The sequence below is a fragment of the Monodelphis domestica genome, chromosome 2 (genome assembly GCF_027887165.1).
Source record: "Monodelphis domestica isolate mMonDom1 chromosome 2, mMonDom1.pri, whole genome shotgun sequence".
Lineage (NCBI taxonomy): Eukaryota > Metazoa > Chordata > Mammalia > Didelphimorphia > Didelphidae > Monodelphis > Monodelphis domestica.
In genome coordinates this window covers 411,366,466-411,384,615 of record NC_077228.1, presented here as the reverse complement: position 1 = coordinate 411,384,615, position 18,150 = coordinate 411,366,466, and the positions used below count along the sequence as shown (strand labels likewise).

General features: G+C 35.8%; 1 protein-coding gene and 1 long non-coding RNA gene across 5 annotated transcripts in view; one reads left to right on the top strand and one right to left on the bottom strand.

Moving 5' to 3' along the window:
* Positions 1-16,226, top strand: part of LOC103106321 (uncharacterized) — a 36,844-nt gene extending 20,618 nt beyond the window's left edge. Inside the window, exons 2-4 of the long non-coding RNA XR_008916684.1 lie at positions 8,770-8,954; positions 12,689-12,831; positions 14,194-16,226. This is a non-coding gene — a long non-coding RNA (uncharacterized LOC103106321). The remainder of the gene's footprint in view (positions 1-8,769; positions 8,955-12,688; positions 12,832-14,193) is intronic.
* The window catches only part of PDE7B (phosphodiesterase 7B), a 461,779-nt gene that overhangs the window by 93,887 nt on the left and 349,742 nt on the right, over positions 1-18,150 (bottom strand). For all 4 annotated transcript variants that reach the window (XM_007484607.3, XM_007484606.3, XM_007484605.3 and 1 more), the window contains one exon: positions 8,038-8,121. In XM_007484607.3, the coding sequence (XP_007484669.1) occupies positions 8,038-8,121 (84 nt within the window). The remainder of the gene's footprint in view (positions 1-8,037; positions 8,122-18,150) is intronic.

The window sequence follows — 18,150 nt, the reverse complement described above, 5'->3', positions numbered from 1 at the left end:
AACATAATTTCTGGTTAGGTTCAAAAATCTGTGATTTACTAGGAGTAGGAACTCAGTCTATCAAAGTAGATCACAACTCCTCTATACTTTAGTAGAGGGTTTAATTGATTTTCTATAGCCAAAATGACTCCTCAAACAGAAATTTCACTTCTGGTATGAATGTCTTTTTCCTTAGCCAATATCCTGCTCTCAAAGAATTTACATTCTGGTGGGGAATTGCTTTACAACCAGATGAAGACATTTGAGCCAGAGTACAGTTGTATGAATCCAGATCTGGCTGAATGACCAGATCCAAAGATAAGTGGTAAATTGGTTGCTATCAATTTGGAAGGAGATCTCTAGTAGATTAACATGAAATTATATCAGATAAGATGCTAGCACATTTATTGGGTTCAGAACCAAATATTTTCCTGCTCCTATTCTGATGTCCTAACCTTCAGGAACCCAAGATTATCACCCTAATAGGATGGAGCACTGGAATGAGAATTTACTTAAGGAGTCCACAAATCAAAGACAGTGAGTCCATTATAAATCCTCATTCTGATTCTACTATACCCCAATACAGCTTTTGAAATGTTTTATCACATTATAATAAAAATAATCTTTTATAATAAAATAATGTTTTTGCTCTTAAATCCAATGCCTTTATTCTTAAACATTCCATAATTCCAATATTCTTTTATTGTTTATTTAACATTCCAGCATTCCATTACTATGATGCATCAAAGCTTTAATCAATTGGTGGTTTCATTAACAAGGCTGCAAGGTACTAAGTTTGGAGTCAGAAAACCTAAGTTTGAATCCTCTCTGTTACTTACTATTATACCTTGGGAAAGTTATCTAACTTCTGTAAGCCTCAGTTTCCCCATTCAAAAATTAGAACATTGGATTAGAAGAGGTCTTTCCATTTCTAAATTTCTGATCTTCTGGGAGTACTTCTTTTGGTGGTGCACACTGCAACTATTTCATGACTTCTTGTCCCATGTGATTCTTGTTCATACCTAAGTACTCAATGTTCAAATCAATTTCCTATCTCATCAGTTTAGATGTTAGCTCTAATGATGCAGCTATCCACATAGCCATTGCTTAGAATTCTTTATTTTCTTCAGGAATCTGCTTGAGTGCCACTTTCTACAAGAAGCCTCCCCTCTTCTTTCAGATGCTAGTGCCTCTCCCTCATTTACTTTGTATTTCTTTGGTATATGCTTATTTATGTATATGTTGTTTCCCTCAATAGAATATAAAGGCCATGAGGGCAGGAATCATTTTATTTTTGTTATCTTTGTATCCCCAGTTCTCAGCATGGGTATCTGGTGCATAGTAGATGCTTAATAAAAACTTGTTGATTGACTGACTGATTTGTTCCAAGATTACCAGAGCACCATTGGAAGAATGGTGGTTTTTATATTTGTTTTCAAAAAGGAGGTTTTGGAGGGGACATTTTGGGTTTTTTGGAAATATTTCATGATTTCTTAAATGCTTGCTCCTTTCCTCAATTTAAGTTCTGGGCCTGGCTTGAAGGGGCTTAGTAATCAAATAATGAGGAGATAGGGTTCCTTGCTCTACAGAAATGAATAATCTAGTTGAAGTTGAACAGAATACACACCTTGAAAGACTTAAGATCTCTATATCTCTTAAATGAGTCCATCTGTCCATGATGAATGCCCCTTGTTCAGACTATGATATGTAGCTGAAATGGACAGAATACTTGAGTTTGTCTATCAGTACATATATCAAGAATTGAGGTCATAAAATACAATGGAAGCCAGAGGTGTCTGGGTTTGGGGCTAGAAGAAATGCTTTTAGTAGCATGAATGCATTCATCAGACACACACACACACACACACACCCCTTTTTATTGTCAAAAGGTGAATGGAAATCTAAAATGGTCCCCTTAAATGACTAGTCTAACGCCAGTTGTCTCTGTAGATCAGAAAGGAATTTATATTATAAATACCTTAGTTTTTCCTTGTAATATACTGTCTGTCTTTCCAACTTGCCAATAAAATGGAAAATGTTATAACAGAAAAAGAGGGAAAATCCCTCCCTTTGAAGCCAATCAGGTGATTTAGATGTGGTTCATGCCTTTTTTCCCTTAAAAAACAAACCCTTTCAGAAATTACTTTGGAGTTGTAGAACATTTTAAATCTGGAAAAGATCTCAGAGATAATCCCATTCAATCCCATTACTTAATAGCTAGGACCTTAAGACCTTTGAGCTCTATTTCATTTAAGCTTCTTTGGACCCGGTACCTAATCAGTCAACAAGTTGGCAATATGAACAGTTAGTGAATATGAAAGCTAAGTGAACTTCATACTTAAAATTAGTCAACATACTAAGCATGACATTGAAGCCAAAAAAATAAAAAATAAAAAGGTTTAGGCTGTATTAGTAAAAACTCAATGTCCAGAACAAGGAATGAGATAGTCTTTACTGTTCTCATTAAATGATATTTGTATTATTTTGTTCAGTTTGGGATATCACATCTTTGGAAGGAAATAGAGCATGTCCAGCAACCAAAATTAATGAAGTGCCTACTGTCTAAACAACATCAGGTTATGTTTCGGTTGGTGGGGGGAGGAATATGAAATTTATATAAGACAATATCCTTCCTCAACTTACAGTTTAGTGGAAGGGAGAGAAACAAACAATGATAACTACAAGAAATAATTGCATTATAATGTAATGAAACAAAATGATATATGAGGAAAAAGAGAAGAAAGAGTGATTGGGCTAGCAAAAGGACTGGAACATACGTCATGCAGGGGAACTGGGAATGGATAGATTTCAGAAGAAAAATGAGAATTATTTTGTTTGGCCACTAAGGGCAGAACTAAGGAACTAGAAATGGAAATTGGGAAGAAGCAGATTCTTATTAGATATGAGGAAAAGCTTCCTAACAGTGTTTTTTAAAACTGGAATGAGCTGTCTCAGGAAATACTGAATTCCCCATCATTGAAGGTCTTAAAAGTAGGGGCTGGATATCCACCTGTTAAAGACAGCCAAGAGTGAATTTTTGCTTAGATTGGATGTCAACTCAGTGACCTTTGAAGGACTTTCCATCTCTGATATTCTATATGACTTCTTTAAAGCATTTACTGACTGAGCACTGTACAAGGCTCTATGAAGGAGTTTGGTAACCAAAGAAATAGAAGGTAGGGTTCCCTGCTCTACAGAAACTGGCAATCTAGGTGAAGTTGCACAGAATACACATACTCCTTAGAAGACTTAAGACCTTTCTACTTCCTAAATGAGTTCAAGTTAAAACAGAATTAAGTCAACATTTAATTGTGAAATTTAAGTGAAAGAGTAATCAGAGCGTGGTAAGGTTAATCAGGGTTAGCTTCTTGGAAGAAGAATCCAATTTTGAACTGGTGTTTGGAGATGGTAGAGACATAAATTGTGGGAGAGGAGGAGAAAGGGCAAGTTAAGTGGAGGCAATGGCCTGCACAAAGAAACAAAGGTGGAAGATGCACTCAGTATAGGAAAGAAGGAAGGAAGGAAATAAACATTTATTAAGTACTTGTGATATGTTTGGCTTTGTGATAAACCCTATACAAGCATAATTTCATTCTCACAACAACCCTGAGAGGTAGGTGTTAATATTATCCTAATTTTATGGATGAGAAAACTGAGGCACACAGAAGTTATTTGCCCAGAGTCATAGAGCTAACTAGTGTTTGAGACTTGGTTTGAATTCAGGTCTTCCTGATTCCAGATTTAGTGGTTTATGCATTTTTCCATTTAATGCTTATGAGGCACTTGGGGGATGTGGGTGATAAAAATAAAAACAAACCATGGTCTTGTGCTCATGGAACTTATAGTCTCATAGAGAAAAAAAAATCCAAATGTACCTTCACAGATATGTTATCCTCAGACAAACACAGAGGCAACCATTGTACACATCATCCATGTACAGCCAGTTATTTGTACGGAGACCCATAGTAAACTACTAGATTCAAAAGCACTTAGCTTCTAGGGGACAAAGGAAAGAGGGACAAAATAATTGTTGTAAAAACTACTTTCCATTACTTGCAGGACATTCAGCACTATCTGTCAAATTTAGCATGAAGAGAGGAGCTGAAGAACCTGAAGATAGGTTAAATATTCTCATTGGCTAATTAGATTACTAGAGGGCCAAATTTTGGGGTTTTTTTTTTGCTCTTCTATCTTTTTTGCTGTTATCATGTGCATTGCCAGAGCTGGCCTTCTAGAAGCTTGTAATATATGTATATATAAATTATAATTTATATACACTATGATTATTATATAAAATTATAATTATATAAAATAAAAATACAAATATATTTTATTGAATCTATAACTAATAATACAGAATTATATAAAAATCATAAATAAATATTAATATATTATATGTAACATAAAATATAAGTATAGTACAAATATAATATTAAACATGAATACATTTAATAAAACATTAATATATGATGGCATTTTATAGAAATTTATTATATATCATTAAATTGATAATAAAATAAACATCAGCTTAAATATAATATTAAATGATTATACATTACATGAAATTATTTTGTATAAAATGATTAGCCTTTTACCTTTATCATCTTTCAAAAAAAATGAAATTACAGATATTGGACTGATTTTTAAATTTCAAAATGTGAAAATTTCAAAGGGTTTTGCAACTCCTCATAGTGTACACATAAGGGCTTAGAGAATGCTTCCATTTATTATATGTTGTATATTCTGCTCTATATGTTAGCAGGCCAGTTTTGAAAAACTGGAAGAGGACTATCTAATTTTATGTTTAATAGTTTGTGAAGAGTCTATCAATTTATTTTCCCTTTCTCCCTTTTTGCTTCCTGAAAATGGCTTTGAAATAAACCAATTCCAGTTATGTTCTAGGCCAAGGGAACCTAACCTTTTTTATGTTATGAACTCTTGTCTGGTGAAGCTTATGAACCTTTTTCTTCTAAGAAACATTGACATATGTATATGTACAAGTACACATATATAAACACACAATGTACAATATAATGTATATACACAAAATGTAAAATTGTAATTCATATTACCTGCAAATAACATTTAATTTACATATAAATGTGGAATCAATTTACACGTACATTTACACGTATATGTAAATATATAATTTGAAATTCATAACTGAAGGAAATGCTAAATTTTAATTAGAAAATAGTATAAATTTTTTCCTCACCCACATTCATGAACCCTTTAAAATCTATTCATGGATTCTAAGTCCCTTAGTCTGTTCCAGGGATGTAGGCTTTTCTTATATCATTTTTTTCACTTAAAGATGAATAGCTTAGAAATATATGGACCTGTAATTTGATCTGTGTTCCAAAAAAGCTATTTTCTATCATTCTATACACATAGTCCATATGCACTACATTTGCTGAAAGTTCCCTCTTATTCTTTTCTCTCCATCTCACATTCCTCTAACAGTGCTCATTACCTTTTCCGTTGTTCCAATCTCTTGGTGAGATGGCCTTTCCACTTCTGGATCCTATCCCCTCCCAGCTTTTCCAGCAGATTACTTCCCATCATTTCTCCAACTCTCTAATTTTCATTATCTTCCTATCTATTAGTTCTTTCTTTGCTGCCTAGAAACATACCTGATTTCTTCTATCCTTAAAAAAAAATTCCTTACTAGATAATACTATTAGCTATCATTTTATACCTATCTTCCCTTCTTCTTGGAAAAACAAAACAAATATCTGTACTGGTGGTCCCCACTTCCTTTCCTCTCTTTTGTTTCTAAACTTCTATAATCTGGCTTCTAAATGCCTTATTCAACTGGAGCATCCTTCTCCAAAGTTAACAATGATCTCTTAACTGCTAAATCTAATGGCCTACTCTAGACATTCACCATTCTTGGCCTTTATTTAACATTTGACATTGTCATTCCTTTTATCCTCCTGAATATTCTTTTCTTTCTGAGTTTTCATGATTTTTATCTCCCTTGGATCTTTTTCTACCAGCTTGATAGCTCTTTCTTCATCTCTTTTTTAGACTTTCATGCACATCATACCCAATTAACTGTGGGTATGCCCTAAAGATTTCTCTTGGGCTTTCTTCTCTTTTCTCTTTATACTCTCTCCCTTGGTTCTAGCCTTAGCTCTTGTGGGTTCTATTAGTATTTCTATGCATATGATTCCCAGATTTATATATGCAGCCTTGGTTTCTCTACTAAGCCTTCATTCTGTATCACAATCTGTTAACCATTTAGGATAGGATGTCCCATGGGCACTTCAAATTCAGTGGGTCTAAAATAAAATTAATCATTTTCTTGGCAATCTTTTTCCTCTTCCCAACTTCCCTAATACTATTAAGGGCATTGTCATCCTTACAGATATACTTTCTTTTTCAACCTCGAGTCATCTTGGACTCTTCTTCACTTTCTGAATTTATTCAATTAGTTGCCAAATCTTGTAATTTTTTTCCCCTCTAGTGTCTCTCACATATATCCTTGTCTCTACATTCATACACCTGCCAAAAGCCCTTCGCATCTTTTTTTCCCCTGGACTACTCCAATATTCTCCCTGTCTTAAATCTCTTCCTACTCCCTTCTCCAATTTAGTTGCCAGATTATTTTCCTAAACCATAGGTCTGACTGTGTCATTCCCCTACTCAGTAATTCTAGTGACTACTACCTACATGATGAGATATAAAATTCTCCATTTGACATTTAAAAATCTTTATAACCCATCCCAGTTCCTTCCTACCTTTTAAATCATTTTCTCTCATCCATATATAGGAGATAGCTACATGGCATAGTACACATGTTTGTTGAGCTAGAGTCAGGAAGACCCAAGCTCAAATCTAATCACTTAGCCTCACTTTTCTCAATGGTAAAATAGCATCATAAAAGTATATGCCTCATAGGATTATTGTGAGCATCAAATGATCAAATATTTATTTGTAAAATGCTTAGCATGGTGCCCAGATGTTTGTTACCCTTTCCCTTCCCCAGACTCTATGATCTAGTTGTACTACTTTTCTTTCTGTTTCTCATACATGACACTCCAGCTCCCATCACCATATCTTTGTGCTGGATATTTCTTCATACTTAGAATGCTGCTAGCTTCCTTTAAGACTCAGCTCTTAAGTGCCTCTTTCCTGTGTTTGTTTGTTTATTCTTACCAGCTATCACTGCTCTTCCTTCAAAGGTTCTCTTCCATTGTCTTTGCATTTGTCTTATATGTTCCATTTTTTCATATATTGTCTCTCCCATTAGAATGTAAGCTCCTTGAGCGATGATAATTGTTTTTGACTTTTCTTTTTATCACTTAAAGCAATTCTTGAAATGTATCTACTTCTCCTCTCAAGCTCAAAGTTGAAATTAGTTATTTGGGGCAGAAGATATTTACATATAGAGCAATGATTAGTTTAGTGGTTCCTGATAGAACCAGCAAATGATGGAATTATGAAGTAAAAGCACAAAACCAAATTGTTCAATAAAAGTAAAGGGAGAGGGAAATTTAAAAAAAATTAAAGGAGGAGGTAGGATAGAAAGTAGAAAGTAAAAAATAAAATGTTTGGGGTTGTCAGAATGAAGGAAAAGAGATGGTATAGAGTTGTATAAACCAACTATGATGAGGGTCTTTTATGGAAAGCAGGTAAACTGCAATATGAGAGTTTAGTTCAGACGGAAGTCAAATGAGTGAAACTGATAAATTGTCAAAGAAAGCTACAGAATATTTTCTCTGCAGGATTTTAGAAGTAAGAATAGCTTCGAATCTCCTCAGTGGTTCAAGGAAGTAGTAATAATAATAGCCATCTCATCTTTATAAAGCATTGTAACCTTTCCAAGTAATTTGACACATGATAACTCATTTAGTCCACACCAACAGCTCTAAGAATTAGTGTAGGGTAATATTAATTGTCAAAGTAGGAAACAGACACAATGGAAGGAGATATATGGAGAAGGAAGGAAATTAAGGACAGAAAACTTCAGAAAACCTTTGAAGTTCAGAGGAAAATAATCATCCCCCTCCCCCCAAAAAACCTCTTTCTTTCCAGGTATATTTAATTACTCACTGTTAAGAAGGCGGAAATCAATGAATGGATAGGAGCCACGGCGTTCTGCAGGAACCCCTGTCTGACCTCTTACTCGTACATCTCCTAGAAAACAAACAATAAATGCTTGAAAATGCTGCCTAGGATATGCATTTTCACTCTACCAATACTCCAACTCATCAAGCGAATGGCATTGTCGCCAGAGGTCAAAGAAGCCAAATTCTAACCAATAGGAAATAAAAGCATTAGAGTTGCCACTGTTCTTTGTTAAAGTATCATATGAATAGATGTCTTCATGGAGCAGAGAGCCAGATTATTCCTCGTGAATTTATTACTGGTTTCAAATTTGTATTATCTTTAAATTTATAATTTAGTCAATATACTGTTTTATATAATGAACTAAAAGAACATAAGAAGGATATGGACTGGATTTGTGATTTCATTTGTATGTATATGTATTCATATGTATCTCTAACCTTAAAGAGTTAGCTGTCCCCATAGCACTGAGACTGAATGACTTGCACAGGGTCCCATAGCCAGAAAGAGTCGGGGCTAGGGTTTAAACTCAGATCTTCTGCTCTTGAAGTCCAGCCCTCTTATTCACGAAGCTACACTCTCTCCTCAAAATATGGTGGTTGTCATTGTTCATTCTTCATCTTCTAAGAAGACCAGTGACATTCCCAAGGTGATGTCTGGATTATGGGTGAATTGGATTTAAGTCAGGCAGACTGTCAACCTTGTTATCTCTTTCAGTCATCAGAGCCCAGTGGCAAGTCAACATGACTGGCAATGACCCTGGATGCAGTGGATGTCTTGGCGTCTTCCATGTCTGATTGAGCTCTAATAGTTTATGAAAAACAGGACCAAGCAAAGGGCAAAGAGCGGAAAGTCCATATTCCCATCTCTTCTCAAGAGAAAAAGTAGGCTCTTTGGGAAATGTAAGTAAATAACCCTAATAAATGAGGAAAATCATGTTAACCTTTGAAAACTGCTTGTGTTTCTAACCTATGATTTCATCTCTCTAGGGAATAGATAGAGTGGAAATTGCCCCAACTGATATAGAGCATTGACTTGTCTGTAATTTAAAATATTAAAACATTGACAAGGGCAGTAAGAGTTTAAGTGTATTCATTCATTCAGCATTACTAAGTACCTCCCGTGTGTTAGAAAAAGATTTCATAGCTAACAGATGTCAGAGGGAGGATCTGAATCTCCGTTCTTATTACTCCAAGGTTTGGCTACTCGAGGGTGTCTCACTTATATGTATCTATGCATATATTTGTTGTTATTCAGTAATTTTTCAGTCACATTTGACTCTGTGACCCCATTTAGGATTTTCTTTTTTTGTTGTTTTAATTGAAAAAAATTATTTTATTAATTAATTTAGAGCATTTTTCCATGGTTACATGATTCATATTCTTTTCCTCCCCTCTTCCCCCCCCAACTCCCCGGACGTAGCTGATGTGCAATTCCACTGGGTTTTACATGTATCATTGATCGAGACCTATTTCCCCATTATTGATAATTTCACCAGTGTGATCCTTTAGAATCTACATTCCCAATCATATCCCATTTGGGATTTTCTTAGCAAAGACACTAGAGTGGTTTGCCATTTCCTTCTCCAACTCATTTCACAGATGAGGAAACTGAAGCAAACAAGGTAAAGTGACTTGTCCAAGGTCACACAGCTAGTAAGGTCCGAGGCCAGATTTGAATTTAGGAAGGGGAGTCTTCCTGACTCTGGACCTGCTCTACCCAAAATGCCACCCAGCTCCCCCTATGTCCCTATAGGAACATACAAACAGAAACATACACATATGTATATATACATATATATGTTTGCCTAAGTAGTTATGTGTGGAATGTGACAGAATACATACACTCATATATAGCTACATACATATATGTGTATATATATGTATATATACATACATATATGTATATATACATACTTTCTGTACAGAGTAGGGCAAAAGAATTTTTCCCCATCTTAAAAAACAAAACAAAACATAATACCTTTTCTCCAGACTACCTTAAAGCCCCCTTATGAGTGTTATCCTTGATCTTGTTCCAACAGAGTGAGACAGAGAAGGCTGAGGCTAGAGTTTGGGAAACAGGGAGAGTGAGTCAACTTTCCTTGCTCAGACTTCTCTACTCGGTACATATATTACAGAACTCATAAATTAGAATCTTTCTGAACTTCCACTGCCACTTTGCCACACTGAGAAATCTCTGGCATGAGGATTTCTTCTCCAGACAATGACTACTTCCCCAAGAACTTTGACTCTCAATCCACTGAGCTATCTAGCTGCTCCCCCCATTGCCTTTCTAAGCAATAGTTTTGTATTTAAATGATCATCCTAGTGCAAACATCAACAACATGGAAATAGGTTCTGATAAAGGACACATGTAAAACCCAGTGGAATTGCATGTCAGCTACCAAAATGGGTGGGGGGAAGGGAGGGAGGGAAAGAATATGATTCTTATAATCAAGGAAAATTGTTTTAAATTGATTAAATTAATTAAATAAAATTTAAAAAAGTGTAAATGTCTCTTTTCTTTCACGAGCTATCTCTGAATATTAAGTACCTTCAGAGACCCAAGAGAATGGAATTGTTCAGTAATAACCATCTCTACCTGCCTCAGTTTCCTTAATGTATAAAATGGGGATAATGATAGCACCTAACTCCTAGGATTATTATGAGAATCAAATAAAAGAATAATTTTAATGTGTCTGGCACACAGTAAGCATTATATAAATGTTACAATTATCACTGAGTTATTATCCAAGTAGAGGGACAAGTGGCATTATACTGAAAAGATTTTACTGGCCCACCTTCCTGGCCACCCATTGATTTATCCCAGGCATTGCATCCAAGCCAAACAATTGTTCTGAATATTCATTAAACCCTCTTTTCACTTAAGGAACTTTTTCTGGCAAAAGGATAGTTCTGTGGGAGCAGGATAGGAAGTGTTGACAGTCGAAAGTCGTATTCTCCAGTCTGTACTTATTGTATTCCAAAATCAAACCCACAGCAGGAGAATTTTTATTTTGACAGGGCTATTTCTCTCTTGCCCCTTCAGGCTGAAGAGACACCATATCACCCTGGAATATTTAATGTTGCAAAGCTATATGGAGAGCTAGCTGCATTTTCCTTAGAGCCTAGGGCTGGAGGCAGCCACTCGACTTCCCAGGGGACATATTTCCTGCAAGGATCTGTTGCCCACTTGGCATCTCACTTTGTCTCTGTTTAATAAAAGCCTGTACTAGGTAACAGAAGTTTATGTGGCTTCTTATGTAACTGTCAGCAAGGGTGGAGACTGCGGCTGTGATGACAACTTACAGTTGCTGAAACATCAGCCACATGACAAGAACCAGGATTTGGCCACAATCATGGTGTCAAGGTCATTTCAGGGTGGGGAGAAGGGGTGAGAGAGAGGGGGGGGGATGAACCAGTCACTCCTGAGTGCTTGCTGGCTTTGTGCAACGAAGAAGGAAGGGTAAAGAATTCTTTAACACATCCTGGAGGTAGAGGAGAGAAGATTGAAATTCAACATGGAGACCCATAAGGACTAAGAAAATAAGATAGTAGTGGTAATATCAGAGAGATGAAATCACAAAAAGATTGGACAAATGGGATAGAAGCTGACAGCTTCCCAGGAAATAGATTTCTTTGAGTTTTATATGTCAGTCTTAGATTTCATGATTGTACCCTCTAAGTTGGAGTTATGATGGAGAGATAACCAGGCTTCTGCTTTTCAGACTAGAATACTATGTGCCACATGGTGTTAATGGAGAGGACCAAACGAGATTATATTACAAAAAAAATACATCATAACCATAGAATATTTTGTAAGTATAAGCTAGCATTGTAATACATGGCATTTCCTAGACTGACAACTGGAAATTCCAGCTGGTCACTTCCAAGGTCTGCAAACTGATCTCTTTTCTCTTATCTCATCTACTCAGCTAAGTTAAAGAGGAGGGCTGTGTAATTCAATTGTTTGGTGAATTTATAGGTCAGTCTAGTCAACCAGTACAGATAATTGAGACAGAGACTTTGTGGATTATGGTTTTCCTAGTTACTTAAATTGGTTGATTAGATTGCTCTAAATTCACCAGATAAACATGAAACCTCCTTCACTTTGGTGAGCACACCTGGCCACTGAAGATTATTTATTGAACAAGTCTGAAGCTTCAGGTCTCTTGGTCTGATTTCATCAGTGCTGTGCTCCCAGGCTCTCAATGAGAGCTCTGTTTGCAGTAAAAGAAGCTACGTGCCTCTAGCACAGAGCCTGCTCTATTGGGGATAAGAACAAAATAATTTCCTAGCACGTGAGTTTATATATCCATATGTATATAACTATTTGAATCACTTAAAGCCCCATTAATATTGTTTTAAACTCAAACATGAATAAAGGGAAACACGTCACAAAATTAAGAAAGACTGGAGAAAATCATTTTGCAATCAGCATCTTGACTTATTAAACACTGTGGTACAAATGACTTTAAATGCATTCAGGGTCAGTTATATGGGTTAGGACAGTGTATCAGTGAGAACTGTTCCTTCAAATGGTATAGACTTTTCTAAGCAAGGTAAGGGGGATTCTCAGACTAGAGCCAATAGATGCCACCCATTTCCCCCTTTTTCAAATGGATGTTTTTTTCCAGAGGGAAAATGAGAGAAAAATAAGCCTCAATCATTGGGAGTGCAGAAGTCTAATGAAAAAAAAAAAGGATATTGAATAAAGCAGTAGGAATGATTAAGGAGAGTTCCTTCCAAGAATTATAAAAGAACTCAGGAGAACATAGAGGTATGTTCTTTGATGGAGAAGATTACAAGAAAAAGGGAGGGAAAAAATCCCCTCTGGGAATGTGAAATATATCTTAAGGTATTAATGAAGTCATCCGGCTAATCTCAAAACAAATCACTGACTTTATTTCTGGGAGCATGCCTAATTTTCTCTGTGTCTTGCTTGAGATTCCAGAAGGGAGTATGTCTCTGCCCTGAATAAATTCCTCTCCTAAATTACCTTTCTAACACTATGATTCTTCAAATTGTCATGCAATGTGGATTATGGGTGATTACTCTTTTGTCCTGGGGCTCTGTTTCTTTCTGTTCTTTCCCTCAGGAGGATAGAGATGGGAGAAAAGGAGTTCCACTTCTGTAATATCCATATTTGTTTAATAACATAGAGTGGCCATAGCTGGGGCTACTGTGATTCTTAGCTCAGATTCTATATGTTAGCCTGATTTCAAGGGCATAGAGTGATACCACAGTGAATGTCAGGGAATCATCTTGAAGGACCACCTATTTGGATGAGATCCTGAGGTGAGATAGTTTCACTCTGGATTTGCCTTCTTTTCTAGGCAACTTCTTATTTCTGACACTGTTGGAAAGTCTGAAGCAATTTTAAAGATCTAGCAACTTCTTGTATTTCATCCTTACCTGGCTAGAACCCCCAAAGCATTTCCATGGTTGTAGAACTATGGATAACAAACTGACAATGACTACCTGGAACTTTAGAATGATTTCAGCTTAACAGAGGTTCCTAACCTATTCTGGATCTGGGCCATGAATACTTTTAATAGTTTAGTGAAGCCTATGGACCCCTTTTTAAAATTTTTTTAATTTAAGTGCATAAAATATAACACACGGCATTACAAAGTAAACCTGTTGTACTGAAATAAAAATGTATTTGTAAAAATCTAAGTTCATGAACCCCTAAAACCTATCCATGGACACCCAGGCTTTCATTATCTTTTCTTTCCTTCCTTCTGTCTATAGTTCCTCCACCTACCCATGAAAAGAAATATTAGCCTTAATCACAACCTTAAAAACAAAAATTATAAAATAACTAGAACATTGCCTACATCAACTTCCCAGGTCATGTTGTCACCTGTAAATTCTTTGCAAACACACTAATGATCTGCCTAATTATTTCCTGCAGCTGATGTGGTTCCAGGGAAAATCCTGGTCAAAATCACTGACTGCTCTAAACATTATCAGTTGGGAAAAAAAAAAATTGTCCTATCAGGTATAATGAATTGAGCAAAATGAAAATTAATTAGAAACTCTTGTTTTTTGAACTTTGAATAAGTCAAATGAAACATTTTTTAAATGTATTGTTTGTTTTCATGTGCTTCTGAACTTCCTGATTCTGGCTGGGAACAAGGACAAACCTGCCAAAATACTGCAAGAAAAGATGTTGCTGATCAGCGGCAGGAAATACTCCACGTCCCATGAGAGAGTCTGTTCTCAGAAGACTGCCTGGCCAAGTCTGCAGAATGGAGAAGTACTGTCAGGCAGCCACACTTACAGGAGGAGGCCTCACTGAACCTAGAACTAGTTGGAAGTTCTTTCAAAGCAGGTCATCTCTGCTGTGTGGCACTGAGGCTTTAAGGGTCTAAGTGTTTCCTTTTAAGAAAAAGGAAACCAATACATAATTCGAAGCCAGATTTTAAAAGTACATTTAAATGGAATCTTGAGAGTTGGGAGAGGTCTTTGTGAGCATCTGGCACATCTTTCAACTCAGATCCAAACTCTTTTCTACAGAATTGCTGCCAGTGATCATCCTGACTTGGCTTGAATATTTCCAAAGACGTGGATCTCTCTTCTTTTTGAGGGTGGCCCTTTCCATGCCTGGGCAACTCTTAGTGTCAGAAAACTGTTCCTCATTTTTATTGAATTTAAGTCAACTTCTTTGTATTCTACGTAATGAGCAGTCCTGGTTCTGCCTCCTGGAACAACACAATAAATCTAGTACATTTTCTCCACATATCTTAAGATATTTTCCAGCTTAAAATGAGGCTTCTTTGGGCTGAGAATTCCAAACAATGTCAATTTCTGGTTTTCCATGGTGCTTGTTTGTCAGTTTCCCTCTTAAACTGTGTTTGATTAGAGTTTTACATGACATTTCAGAGCAGAGAATGATGTAGCTTTTATTTCCCTTGACCTCAATATTATTCTATCAATTCAGCTTAAGGCTGACATAGATTTTTTAAGAAGCTAATTTAATCATGCTTTTGGTTCACTTTGAACTTGCTATATCTCCTCCATTTATGTAATTTTAAAAAATCTGATTGTCAAATTTTACATTTATTACTCATATTTAATCCTGTTGGTTTTAGTCTTCCATTTTGATCCAGTTATCAAAATTAACTGTCTTAGTTCTCTCTGTGACATCTATAGATCCGATGAACATCAAAAAGGATTGGACCAAGCAAGAACCTTATGGCCTAATACTGAAAGGCACTATATTATAGTGGATAGAGGGCTGGCTTTGGAATGACAAAGGTCTGGGTTTGACTTCCTCCACAGGAACACAATAGGTTTATGACTCAATATATGACTTCTATGTAAAATGGAGATAATAATGATGATTCTATTTTCATAAGGTTGTTATAAAAATCAAGAGAAATAATGTATTAATGGCATGCCAGTAATTATTATTGACATCAAGTGACTAATCAATAATTTTAATGAGTTGCGATTCCACCTAACTGTACTGTACTCATATTAGCTTTATAGGGAAAATATGAACAAGTATAAGCTGTACCATGCTTCAGCTTTCCCCCCTTATATTTTCCCTATAAAGCCAACATGAGATACTTTGTCAAATTACTCACTCAAGATCCATTACATCTGTGGTATTCCCTTGACACACCAGTTTGATAACTCTATCAAAAAAAGGAAATGAGGTTAGTTTGGCATAAGTTACTCTCAGCGAATCTGTGCTGACTCCTAGTGATATAACTTCCCTTCTTAGGTAGTTACAACACATCGATCTAAAGATCTGTTGGAATTCTGCCAGACATTGACATCAAGTTTACCAGTTTGCTGTTTCCAGAGTTCATTTCCCTCACATTGGGGGGAAAAAAAAAAGAATGAGACCTTTGCCCTTCTCCAGTTTTCTGGCACCTGCCCATGCTTCATGAATTCTCAGATTACCCAGTTCTGTAATCTCATTTTCCACTTCCTTTAGCACCCTGGTATGTAATTTGTCTAAGCCTTTCCTATTCTGATCTAGTCTCTTTAGGGCTTTAATTTCTTCTTCATAATATTTGTTTTACACTTCATAGTTTGAAGGCCACTTTTTTGATGGAGTAGAAAGTCACTTCTCTTTGATGATTCTCTAGTCCCATTCTTATTCCTCTAACTCTGAGTATCACTAAAAAGAGACCTGTTTTTATTTTATTTTATTTAAAAACCCTTACCTTCCATCTTGGAGTCAATACTGTGTATTGGCTCCAAGGCAGAAGAGTGGTAAGGGCTAGGCAATGGGGGTCAAGTGACTTGCTCAGGGTCACACAACTGGGAAGTGTCTGAGGCCAAATTTGAACCTAGGACCTCCCGTCTCTAGGTCTGACTCTCAATCCACTGAGCCACCCAGCTGCCCCCAGAGACCTGTTTTTTTTTTTTTAGAAGTGTTTATTGTGTCTTGCAAGCCTCAGCTCTTTGCAAGTTAAGTTTCTCAGGTTTATGCAGTCTTTGCTGCCTTCTCTCTTCTGTATATCTTTTTTTTTTTTTATAAACTCTTCCTGTGTAGCCACATTGTTTCCTTTAGACTCCTTTCCTTTTATTTTCTCTATCAGAGGCCTCTGCCATTGTATTGTCAGAATGTATCTAACCTCTTTAATGGTCCTTTTCTTCACCTGTAATATTCTTCAATTGTAATATTGAATTAGATGATTTCTAAGATTTTATTCAGCTCTAAAAATAATAATGTAGCTCTTGAGCCACATTTTCTTTCTTTCTTTGAGTTTCTCTGGGTATTACAGCTATTCTTTAGTTTGTAAAATCTGCTTTCATAGAATAGGAGGTACCTGTCTGATTATACTCAATTTTCCTTCTCCTTAACTATTATAAATTCAAAAATGATATGATCATTTCCCCCCAAGTTTTCAGTACTTTTCATTGCCTCAATTGACTGGTCAGAATTAAGGTTAGAGTAGCAATTCCTATCACTGTTGCCTTTGCCTTCTGATAAATGAATTAATTTTATTTAGATCTCCAAACTCATTTGTATGCATCTGTCCTAATGACTGCTTAATGGAACTGAAAACCTACCTGACACATTGAAATAATTTGGGGAAGTAATAAAACACGTTTATTTATGTTATGGGTAACTATACATTCAAGGAAACATAATACCATGACAAAGTTTGGATGTTGCCAGCTGATTTGAAGGGGAAAACATTCTGTCTTGGAAACACTCCTTGAATCATACTCCACATCCAAAGATTCTGCTGCTATTGGCTTTATTTCCTATAGATACAAGTCCAGTTAAAGAGAATTTGTGCTCCACAATTCTTTCCATGCTTTCAATAATTTGGACAATTTTAGTGGCCCTTGTAGTGCCTACCATTTGAAATAATAAAGCATGTTCCCTCTCCTGCCTAATGCTATCAAGAAACAACAGAGTAGTCTTCAAACAGAAATAGTGACCACTTATACTTAACCATCTATTTTCCTTTTGTTCTAGTCTTTTGGAATGCATGAATTTTATTCCTTTAGGAAGGCAAACTTTCTATGTAATATGCAAGGTGAAATCAATTATTATAAAGCTGAAGAACAGTATATGTTCAGCTTGTTGCTGTAGTTAAAAGATGCTTGTTTTGCATTCATAAAAAGGTAGTTGTAAAGTAACTTTTGTTTGTACAAACCCTTTTTAATTTGATATAATAAAAGTCATTCATTTTATATTTTGTAATGTTCTCTATCTCTTGCTTGGTCTTAAATTCCTTCCTTTCCCACAGATCTGACAGGTATACTATTCTATGTTCATCTAATTTACTCATGATTTCATCCCTTATATTTAAGTCGTTTATCCATTTTGAATTTATCATAGTATAGGGTGTGAGCTGTTGATCTAAACCTAATTCCTCCCATACCATTTTCCAATTTTCCCAGCAGTTTTTGTCAAATAGTGAGTTCTTCTTGCTGAGGTCATTTACCCCTACTATATTCCATTAATCCTCCCTTCTGTCTCTTAGTACCATATTGTTTTGATGACCACTGCTTTCTAGTACAGTTTAAGATCTGGGACTGCTACACCACCATCCTTCATATTTTTTTCATTATTTCCCTTGATATTCTTGATCTTTTGTTCTTCCAGATGAAATTTGTTATA